This window comes from Miniopterus natalensis, chromosome 20 (genome assembly GCF_054644295.1).
Source record: "Miniopterus natalensis isolate mMinNat1 chromosome 20, mMinNat1.hap1, whole genome shotgun sequence".
NCBI classification, from domain to species: Eukaryota; Metazoa; Chordata; class Mammalia; order Chiroptera; family Miniopteridae; genus Miniopterus; species Miniopterus natalensis.
Genome location: NC_142100.1, coordinates 13,476,273 through 13,487,263, shown reverse-complemented (window position 1 = coordinate 13,487,263; position 10,991 = coordinate 13,476,273). Strand labels below are relative to the sequence as shown.

At 57.4% G+C, this 10,991-nt stretch overlaps 1 protein-coding gene across 1 annotated transcript; it reads left to right on the top strand.

The window, feature by feature from the left end:
• The first annotated feature begins 8,044 nt into the window (after positions 1–8,044).
• DERL3 (derlin 3) lies at positions 8,045–10,267 on the top strand. The gene is made up of 7 exons (XM_016204309.2): positions 8,045–8,178; positions 8,282–8,347; positions 8,420–8,493; positions 8,609–8,702; positions 9,178–9,373; positions 9,861–9,951; positions 10,057–10,267. Exons 1-7 carry the CDS (start codon positions 8,086–8,088, stop codon positions 10,136–10,138), a joined length of 696 nt encoding a protein of 231 aa, XP_016059795.1. The 5' UTR covers positions 8,045–8,085; the 3' UTR covers positions 10,139–10,267.
• The last annotated feature ends 724 nt before the right edge of the window (positions 10,268–10,991 follow it).

Here is a 10,991-nt window from a genome sequence, read left to right as displayed (position 1 = left end):
ATGCAGCGTTGTTTCGACCAGAAAACTGTTAACAACCCAAATGTCAATAGTCAGGAAAATGGAGACATAAACTGTGGTATACATTCCAAGGCTGCTCATTGGTGAAAAGCAATGAAGTAGAGGAACCATACCAACACAGGTAAACCATAATACTGTGTGACTAAAAATGCAGAAAATTTCATAGACTATGAAGCCTTTATATTAAGTTTGGAAATATACCAAACCAAGCCTTATGTCTTATATTGGGTAGGAATATATACATATGTAGTAAAAACTTGAGGGTGTGCATGGGATGATAAATACCAAATTCAGAACTGGGTTTAACATTCTGAGTCCAGGACCCTACCAGGCTGTATGTACCCCACTCAGGATCACTGCTATGAACATACCAGCTTACCCTCCCTTCTTCCTTGGTGCTCCCTGAAATTCCGCCTGGACACCTTGCTGGATCAGGGCCCCTGGTGCATGGGTTGCCTGTTAATTATTATCAAGTCAGGAAGCTCGAGGTTTCTCTTCCACAAATATTAACCTTGAGGATGTGAGAGTGATGGTTGTATTTGTGGACCCACTGTTAATTCTCTCAACCCACAAGTGGGTGTCTTCAGCCTTCCTTACAGAGAAGTCCCTGAGACTCCACAAGGTCAAGGATGGGCTCTAGTCAACCTGCCCAACAACCCTGCTGGGAGTTGGAGCTGGTCTTTCTCAGATCTCCAAGTGCAGCAGGCATACCCTGCAGGTGAGGACCGAAGCCTGCCTAGCCCCAACAGCGCAGCCAAGCCACACAGCAGTTGGGAAGGTGCGGAACCAGCCCTGGGCTTCTGGCGTGGCGTTTGATTCTCACCAAGTCGCGGTTTCCCGGGTGAGAAGGTGGAGGTGCAGGTTAAGGGAGGGATGACCTGCTACCAGCTGCTCGGAGACTGCATGGCGCATGGCCAATCCTGGGTGGTGACACCCCTCCCTCGCTGTGAGAGTCCACACCCCACGCTCCTTCCTACATGCTAAGGCCTCTCACTCTGCAGATGGGGAAACTGAGGCCCAGAGCGGCAGGGGTCTGCCCCTGGCACTCAACAGGAAGCGCGGCTCACACTAAAAAAACAATATAGCAAAGCGCCTGGCCCTGACTCCCACCGGGTCTGTCCGCCCCCTCCCCACCCCCCACCCTCCACCCCCAGGCCAGCCGGCTCTTCTGCTCCCTACACGCCCAGAGTGGCGGGGCCACCTCCCCGACCCGGCCCGTCCCAAGAAATGCATCTGCTGTTCCCCGGGCTGGAGAGAGAGGCGTCCAGGGACTCGGTCTTCAGACCCTCGCGGATCCCATTCAGCTGCTCCCAGGCTGCGCCCCCTCTGGCTTCTCCCTCTAATTTGCTCGACGCCACCAAGACCGACTCCGGCCGCGAGGGGGCGACAAAGCCCGGGCTCTGAGGGATTCCGTACCGCCGAGCGCCGCCGCCTCGGGAGTGTCAGGAGAACAAAGAGCCCCGTACCAGGGCTGCCCCAGGTGCAGTGAGACTTCCCTGGAGGGCTGCCCCCACAGCCCTTGGGCACCCGAGTTCTGACCCGTGACCCCGCGCTCAGGTGTCTCCGCTCCACCCGCCTCAGGGTGCTTTCACTTCCTCCGTCCGGCGCAGTCAGCCGGTTAGGCGCCAGATGGGCTGGGAGGCCTGGCGTCCAGACCCACCATGCCTCTGCCACGCTGTGTGCCTCCCCCCTGCTCCGCGAGGGGTGGGACAGGGGCCTGGGTAGGCGCCTTCCCCCTACATTCAGGGCTCAGCTGGACCTCAAGGCCCCTGGCTCAGCCCAGCAGCAGGCTGGTCCATCACTGGGGTACCTAGCTCGTGACCACCAGTAGGCTGAGCCACTCGGCTGCCTCCCTACCTCTCAGAGCCTCAGCTTGCTCATCTGTCAGCTGTGGTTTGTAGCAAGTGCTAGAGCCTGTTGCTGCATGTGGAAGGCTGCTCAATGCTGCTCAAAGGCCCCTCCTTGCAGTCTTATTCCCACTTGCACTGGCATCTTTGTCCCACACTAGCATCCTCCCAAGGCAGCTTCGTGGTGGAGGTCAGGAGGCCTGCTGACTTTGGGCACCAGGCTGCCAGAGTGGGCAGTGAGCTACCACCACGCTCAGCAGCCTGGGTGCAGCCGACACCAAAGAGGCTCTTGCACTTCTATCAGGTACGTCCTCTCTCTGAGCCTCCATTTACTCAGCTGTAAAATGAGGACATCATAGCCTGCCCACATCGAAGGCACTGTGCCCTCAGCCCCCTGTGTGTCTGTTGACCCTCCCATCACTGGGTATCCTGAGGGCAGGCACAGGCCCTCTCTTGATCCCCAGATAGAACCTACCCTTGGCGGGTGAACATGGGGGTGCTGCAGCCTAGCTGGACATCCTCAGTCCAGGCAGAGGTGCAGAGGGCAAGGCCCTGGGGCAGGTCCTGCAGGTTCCATTCAAAATCCTGCTTTGCCCTCCCCCCACCTCAGAGTTGGCATTTACTCCAGTTCTGGGTCACATTTCCAACTTAATGATTCAAAACAAAGAAAGAAACCCAACCTACAACCAGCTGAGGCAGCCCCTCCTGACCACCCTTTGATATTTGAGGACTGAACAATGGGGCTGATTGCGGATAGGAGACTTGAAGTCATCTTAATTAGAAGGAAAGAATGTCCTCGTGGTTGACTGTTCTAAAAATACAGCTGCACCCACATCTGGAGGGGAAGAGTGGGGGGGTGAGTGGTGGTTAGGCCAGAGTCTGAAGCACTGATGCCTGCATTCCATGGTAGAGGGAGGCCCCTCCCAGCAGGGCCTCTGAAAGAGGAGAGGGGAGGACACCAAAGTAGCCAGTCCCCTGTGGCTGGGACACCTGGCAAATCTTTGGGGTGGAACCAAACAGGCACTGACCCCCTTCCATCACCACTCATGATGGCAAAGCAGGGGTTGGCACACTGGTGTCTTGGTATCTCTCTAGCTGTGTGTCCTCAAGTTTGTTACTTAACCTCTCTGAACTTGTTTCCTCATTTGTAATAGTAACCTACTTTGTAAGGTTGGTGAGGCTTACGTAAGGTTAGTAAAACCTGTGGTGAAGAGTCTGGTGAGAGGTCACTGTGCAGCTGTTACCACCGTAGGGACTGGGTCTGAGCACCCCCACTCCACAGTGGCCCTTCTTCACCCATGGGACAAGAGTTCATTCCTGCCTCTGCACCTTTGCTCAAGCCATTCTCCCTGCCTAGCATGCCCTCTCCTCTTTCCATTCCACCACTGTCTTTGTCAAGAGCCCTCCTGCCTGGCAGCCCCTCAGAGGGCCTGTGGTTCTTTGTCCTTGGAACCATTCACCAGTCAAGCTCATCTCCCTGTTTAGTGTGAGAGTCTGAGTCGCCCTGGCCAGAGGAAGAGCTCCTGCAGGACCCGAGAGCCCCATTGCCTCCCTCCCATGTCCTTCAGGCTTCCGTGGGTGTTCCTGACCACAGGCAAGTGAGAACTCAGGATCAGGAGGAGGCAGGTGAGGACACAGGCTTGGGAGAAAGTCCTTCCCTGGTGCATCTCGCTCACAGGCATTTGCTCATTCACAGCAGAGTGGCCTTGGAGGGAGAGGCCAGCCATGACTGTCACAGGAAGGGACCCCTGCCCAGAAATTCCAAATGTCCCCACCGTAGACCAGAGTACAGCCTTCAAGTTAGAGGAAACTTTATAGACGAACTCTTCCAACTGGCCCAGTTCACTGGAGGGGGATGGGGCGTGGCCAGGGCCTACCACCAGCCCAAGGCTGCAGATCCAACCCTGGAGTTGAGGTCTGAGGCCTGCCTGTGCCCAGCACTGCAGCGGACACCAGGGGTAGAGAGAACATGGCACAGAGCTTCTGTGGGCATGACAAGAGCCACAGAGGGCAAAGAGGTGGAAGGACTGGGCTGGGGTGGCCAGAGAGGACTTTCCTGAGGAGGTCATATCCCCATAGCACCCCAAACTTGGCCTGTCCCAAACCAATGAGTGGTCTCCCTCCCAACCGGGCCCTCTCCCATGTCTCAGCCCTCTGCCAAGCGCTAAGGTCTGTGGCTTCGACCTCCTTGACCCATTCACTCCCTCTCTGTCACATGCCTGCCACTGCAGGCCACAGCCATCCTCCTCCACTCTGACCAGGGCTTACACTCTTGTCCCCTTCTTCCAAAGAGCAGTCATCTGATAGCAACCGCACCACCATGCTGAAAACTCTCCTGTGGCTCCCCACTGCCCTTGGGACAGAGACCACAGCCTGCATGGCCCTGTTTGACCTGGTCCCAGCCCTTTCCAGTGTCACATCCCACAGAGCTCCTTCTCTTTGCCCCTGCCTTTCCTATCCCTCCATGCCACCTCAGGACCTTTGCACAGGCTATTCCCCTGTTGGGTCTGGCTAATGCCTACTCAGCCTCTGCCTCCTTCCTGCCCATCCCACTCAGAGACCCACTAATTCCTACCAGGCTCAGAAAGCCAGGCCCAGGTTGCTCACTCTGCTACCCAGGCCTGACACAGCCCACCTGGATAGTTTGTTATTCTTGCACTCCGGCCATGAGCAGCTGCTGCCGAGTGGGTTCCGGAGGCGCTAAAAATACCCCATGACCTAGACAGGAAGGGCCAACAGGGACACAGCTGCTCCTGGGAGGGGCTGGCTGAAGCTGCAGTATAGGCCCACCCACTGGGTTTTTGGGGGTCCATGAGCTGGAAGGAAGTGGGCACAGAGCTGAGGAAAGGCTCTGGACAGAGGATACTCAGGGCCAGCAAGGGGTAGCATGTGTTGTCAAAAGGAAAATGCAGCTCTCTCCAACATGCACACAAAAATACCTTGTTTCCGATTCTTCTGGTTTGTTATCACAGGCGTGTGTTGCCTTTGGAATAAAAAACATTTAAAGCCCTGGCTGGCTTTGCTCAGTGGTTAGAGCATCAGTCCACGGACCAAAAGGTCATGGGTTTGATTCTCAGTCAAGGGCACATACCTGGGTTGCAGGTTTTCCCCACCCCAGTCAGGCAACCAATCGATGTGTCTCTCTCACATCAATGTTTCCCTCTCCCTCTTCCTCTCCCTCTCCCTCCCTTCCACTCTCTCTCTGAAAAGCAATGGAAAAAATATCCTCAGGTGAGGAGCAACAAAAAATATATATATATTTTTAAATTAAGTGTATGGGGTCCTAAGAGAAGATATGTGGGCTCTGGTCCCTTCAGGGAGGGCTTCCTGGAGTAGGGGGCATTTCCACCACCCTCCCTTGCTCTCTTCTTTTAACAGAACATCTAGGCTGGTAGGAAGGAAAAAAGAATAAGTGAGCCAAGTATCTGGGGCAGTCCCAGAAGTGAGCATCTGAGGCCTGAATAAGAGGTGGTGGTGGTCATGAGGTGTGTTAGAGGAGAGGGAAAGGACTGGAGAGTTCCATAGGAGCATCAGCTTCTATGTGGGGCTGGAACGGGGGCAGGGATGGTCCCAGGTTTCTGGATAGTTACTGGCTGGTGAGGGTCTCTCCTAGTGTATGAGGCCAGTGAGGAGGAAGGCAGGCTTGGTGGGTACTCAGGGGATGCTGTACTGCCTATAGGCACTGGGAAAACCTGGACAGGGCATTTAGGAGTCCTCTAGGTGTCTCCAGACCTGGGGATCCTGGGGCCCCTTGCTCTGCAGCAGCAGGCAGGTTCGCAAGGCCAGAGAGACATCTTGGGAGCAGGGCCCATTGTCACCTTGGCAGGGAAACACGGGCCCTCCTCCTGTCACAGCCCTCAGCACCGGAGAGAGAAGGTGGGCCCAGCAGGCAGGGCTTAGGACAGATAACTAAATTAGCCCGCAGCGCACTGCCTGTCTTCGTCTCTAGGACCCTGGGAACATGCAGTACCCAGGGCTTCTCTCCATAAATAACTGTCTAAAGGTGCCAGAGGGTCGGAGGAGAAGAGGACCTGGTGTCTCCAGAGTTGCCTGTCCTGGGCCTGGAGATGGGACAGAAAAAGCCTGGATTGGACCCCAGGCCCTGATCTGCCTCCTACTGGGCCTCAGTTTCCCCCATCTGAGGCTATCCCGAAGCTCTGAGAAGGGAGAATCTGCAATAGAACCCAGCCGTTGCTCCCTGGATGTCTGGCCCAGCTGGCTGCCCGTACCCTGGGCTCCCAGCCTCCCAGGAATGTGTTTCTCCACCCCCAAACTGGGCGCCTGCCTTATCAGCCCAGTCTAAGGAGAGACAGACGCCCCTGTTGACAATGACAGCCCCTCCTGTTAGCCCCAGCCTGACCCTGAGTGGAGGGCCAGCCAGCGCCTGCTAAGTGCCTGGAGGCAGGAATACCTCCCCTTCCCCACGCACACAAGAAACCCGACCTCCCCTGCTGGCTCCTTCATGACAGGCAGGTGCCCGCCCTGGCGTCTGAGGCCCTGGATCCCAGCCCTGCTGCCATGCCTCCACCTTGATGGCATCTACTCTGTCCGGCCCACCTCAAACATGACCTTGGCCTGCTTTGCTGGAAAATGGAGCTGGCTGATGGGGGCTCCCTGAGCCTGCTCCCATCACTTAACCTCTCAGCATCTTGGTCCCATTCCTGCTGTACCTGGCCAGCTCTGCCCTCACTCCTGAACCAAATGCACAATTCTCTTCAGTGCTTCCAGCCTTTCCCTCCCTCCTCTCTCCTCCAGAGCAGGGGCTCCTTGAGCCAAGTCCCAGGGGACCTTTCTTAGTGCCCTTGTGGTTCCTCTTTCTCTTAGGATCCACCTGAGATAACTTTCTCAGCTGGCTCTCCCCCATTCTAGTCTCCTTGGGGTCCTGTCCAGAGCACCCCTCACTTTCTACACTTGTGTCTAAGGCTGAGGTCCCCATGTTGGTAAAGGCACATCGGTCTAGCCACCTTCCTTTCCCTCGTGCCTGTTACTATCCTGGCCACCGGGAACCTTGGCATGACTGCATGCCCATAGTCCCTTCCCAGTCTCTGGGGACTTCTCACTGCTTTGCTCCAGAAGCCCTTTCCTGGCTCGGCTCCTGCTTACACTCCACACCCCAGCCTCCCCCAGCCTTCCCAGCTGAGTCTGCCTCTCTCTCTGCCCAGGCCTGGCCTCTCTTTTCTCAGTCTAGCCTTGCCCCTTGGACATCTCATATTTGTAGGCCCAGGGTTACAAATGCCATTGATCTACTGATGAATGATACCCACATTTAGATCACTTGGCTGACCTCTTCCCCAATACCACACTTGGATTTTTCCTGGCAGGTGTTTCACAAACTCAGTGAGGCCAGAAGAGACTCTCCACTAACCTGCTAAGTTGGGGGTGGAGGGTCACATAGTAGGCCCCATTAGATGCTCAATAAACAGTTGATTTTCTTCATTAGAATGAATAAATGGAGTTTCTCTTTCCCACCAAAATAATGAGGCCCTCTCCAGCCTGTCCACTTGCTCCAGCCCATCTTGACACCCTCGTGTCCCATGGGGTCTGCAACCCCAACCTGGCCCCTCCTCCCGAGGGCCCCCAAGAAGACCTCTCACAGGAGCTGCCGTGTTCTAGCAAGGCCCTGGACGGGCGGGGGGATTTGGACATGCTGCAGAGCGCCTCCCTTGCTGTGGGTGAGGTGGCACTGTCTCTGGTTCTCAGAGGTGAGGAGGACGGGCCCAGGTCGCTGTGCAGCCCAATGTGTGCCCTAGAGCCACACAGCCACACTCTGAGATCGGCCCGCCCCGCCCCAACCCTTGTTCCCGCCCCTTCCAGTACGGCTGTGCCCCGAGCATCTCTTCTCCACTAACGAGTAATCTTAGCCCCGGCCCGAGAGTGGCCCCGTGGGTCCCCTCTATTGGTCTTTCGGGCAGCTTGCCGCGAAGCGACCAGCTCCTCATTGGCTGCGCATTCTCCCGCGCCGCCGCCACAACCATCACAACAACCGCCACGTGCTCAACTGTGGGGCCCGCTCATTGGCCCAAAGTCTCTGCCAGCTCACGTCCCCATCCAGCCCCCAGCTTCCCGCTTCCTCCTCCTATTGGTTATCTGTCCCCAGGCCCCACCCCCCGGCCGGGGCACAAAGTGTCTCCCACGCGGATTGGCCGAAGGCGGGAGACGGGGTTTGGAGGCGGGTTAAAGAGCGCGCAGGAGTTCGGCCACGCGTGCCTTAGAAGGTTCAATGGCGTGGCGGGGGCTGGCGGCCGAGTTTCAGCAGGTGCCGGCAGTGACGCGGGCTTACACCGCGGCCTGCGTCCTCACCACAGCCGCTGTGGTAAGCCTACGGGGGGGGGGCGGGTAACCATGGATACAACCTGGGGAGGGGGTGTCACGGTTGGATCCCGCGGGCAGCACCTGACGCTCCCCTGGCTCCGCAGCAGCTGGATCTCCTTAGCCCCTTCCAGCTCTACTTCAACCCGCACCTCGTGTTCCGGAAGTTCCAGGTGAGGTCGCCCCTCCCTTGCACCTGACGTCCCAGCCCCGTCCTCCCGGCGCCTGACCGCCTCCCCTCGCAGGTCTGGAGGCTCCTCACCAACTTCCTCTTCTTCGGTCCCCTGGGATTCAGCTTCTTCTTCAACATGCTCTTCGTGTATCCTGTGCAGCATGGACCCAGGGCGGGGAGTGGGCGGGCCTGCCCGGCTAAGGCGGCTGGGGACGGGAAACTGAGACCCTGCCCGGTGGCATTTCCTTTACGGACGCTGCAGATTCCGCTACTGCCGCATGCTGGAGGAGGGCTCTTTCCGCGGCCGCACGGCGGACTTCGTCTTCATGTTTCTCTTTGGGGGCGTCCTTATGATTGTATCCTACCCAGGCTCCAGAACCTCAAGCCAGGGCACTTCTGCATCCAGCCTGTGTTGGTCCTGGGGCACGACATAAGTGCCTAGGCCGGGGAGGGACAGAGTGGTTCACTCTAGCTTAGGATGTATTGAGTGTGCATTGTGCGCTTAGCCCCAGGTGCCAAAGCTAAATCTTCAGGTTTGTACAAAAAAAATATCCCAGGATGATGTGAAGGAGAGCCAGGTGGGACGCTTGGGGGCTAAGCCCTGAATGCCAGCAGCAGGAGAAACTAGGGCAAGGATGGGCAGTGGTAGGAGGCTGGGCAGATCACGTGGGGCCTGAAGGGCACAATGTGGTCTTAGATTGGGAAGGGCACACCCTGAGGGTAGGGAAACCAGTAGGAAGATTGCAGGGCTTTAGCAAGTCAGAGGGACCCTGGGTAAGGACTGAGGCCTGCATCAGGGGAGGGCCTCCTAGCACCTTGACTCTGGCCCAGCTGCTGGGGCTCCTGGGCAGCCTGTTCTTCCTGGGCCAGGCCCTCATAGCCATGCTGGTGTATGTATGGAGCCGCCGTAGCCCTCAGGTGAGGGTCAACTTCTTCGGCCTCCTCACCTTCCAGGCGCCATTCCTGCCCTGGGCACTCATGGGCTTCTCACTGCTGCTGGGCAACTCAATCCTCGTGGACCTGCTGGGTGAGTCTGCCTGTCCATCCAGCCCATCCCGCCCATCTCAAGCTGGCTGCTCTGCCAGAGCCCTCCCTCCTACCTACACTGGACCTCTCATTTGCCCCCCCCCCCCCATAGCCCCTTGAACAAGCCAGCAGGCCTACAGGCTTCACATCTTCAGGCCTCACCTGCTGATGCTAGTGTGAGTCCCGATTAGGGAGGGGATGGGTTGGTCAGCATTTCAGCCATGGCTCCCACTCCTCCGATGTTCTCAGGTCCTCCTCTCCCCAAGTCCTGTGTCCTGTAACACTGTCCTTCAGGGCCAACCCCAGCCCCATCCTGGGCTGGCAGTCTGTGCAGGACTTTGGGCACTCATGCTCTCTGAGGCCTGAGGTTTTTCTGGGTCTAGCTAGGCCTCCAGGGCTGCACACAGAGGCCTGGAATGGGCTGTGCTGGCCCTGGGCTCTGGACCATGGAGGGAGGGCGGCCTCAGCAGTCCTCAGATCTCCCACAGGGATTGCTGTGGGACACATCTACTACTTCCTAGAGGATGTCTTTCCCAACCAGCCTGGAGGCAAGAGACTGCTGCTGACCCCGGGCTTCCTGTGAGTACTGAAGGTGACAACCCTGTCCCTAATCTCCTTCAGACAGCTCTCGACTCCCTGGGGGACCTGTGCTGTCCTCAGCTCAGCTTAGGCTCCTCCCCACAGGAAGCTGCTACTGGACACCCCTGAAGAGGACCCCAATTACCTGCCCCTCCCTGAGGAGCAGCCAGGACCCCTGCAGCAGTGACCCCACCTGGGGCCAGTGCCAGCCCCAGGTGCCTGTTTCCCCAACATGGCAAGCCTCCGTCCTACCCCTAACTCCTGCTTGCAGCAGAGCAACCTGTCCCGGAGGCTGGCCACCCAATAAACAGAATAACTTGCAGCCTCTTTGCCCACAGCACTGGCTCCCTTTGCCTCACCTCGCCACACCCTTCCATGCTGAGCAGATGCTGCTGGCCCTGACCTAGGGCCATCAAGCCTGGTCCACCCTGCCCACCCTTTGCCCAAGACTACCCTTTCAGACCAATTGTAGTTGGTAGGATAGAAGGCCCAGAGAGGGTCAAGAACCTGCCCATCATTGCCCAGCAGAGCTTTGAGCTCACAGATAGTAGACATGGGGTTCTCATCCCAGCCTCTCCAGTGCCTCATTGAAGCCTTGGACAAATCCCACCTGTGTTGGGCCTCTGCTCTCTGCCAGTCAGAGAGGGGATTGGCCAGAACTTGGTGGCAGGGACTAGCACCAAGCTGTCTGGTTGTGCCAAGCCTGATCTTGAGGGCGGTTGGGAAGGGGGGAGGCCTCCTGCCTATGATACCCTCAGGCTGATGCTTCACTCAGCCCCTCCCGTCCCTCACCAATAACCAAGTGGATCATTGCCCCATTTTCCAGCTGAGCAACTAAGAGACAGTAACTAGTAGGTGTAGCCAAGGCTCCATGAGGTCAGGTGCAGAGGAGAGCCAGGACTGGGTCCTCTGTCCTTTCTGTGACTCCAAAACCTTAAGTTTTCGCCTTAGTAGAGTCCCGCACTGGCTGAAGCTGAGAACTCTGGGAAGTCCTGTCCCTGCCTTTTCTGAGGACCACAGGAGTCTTATCCAACCCCACA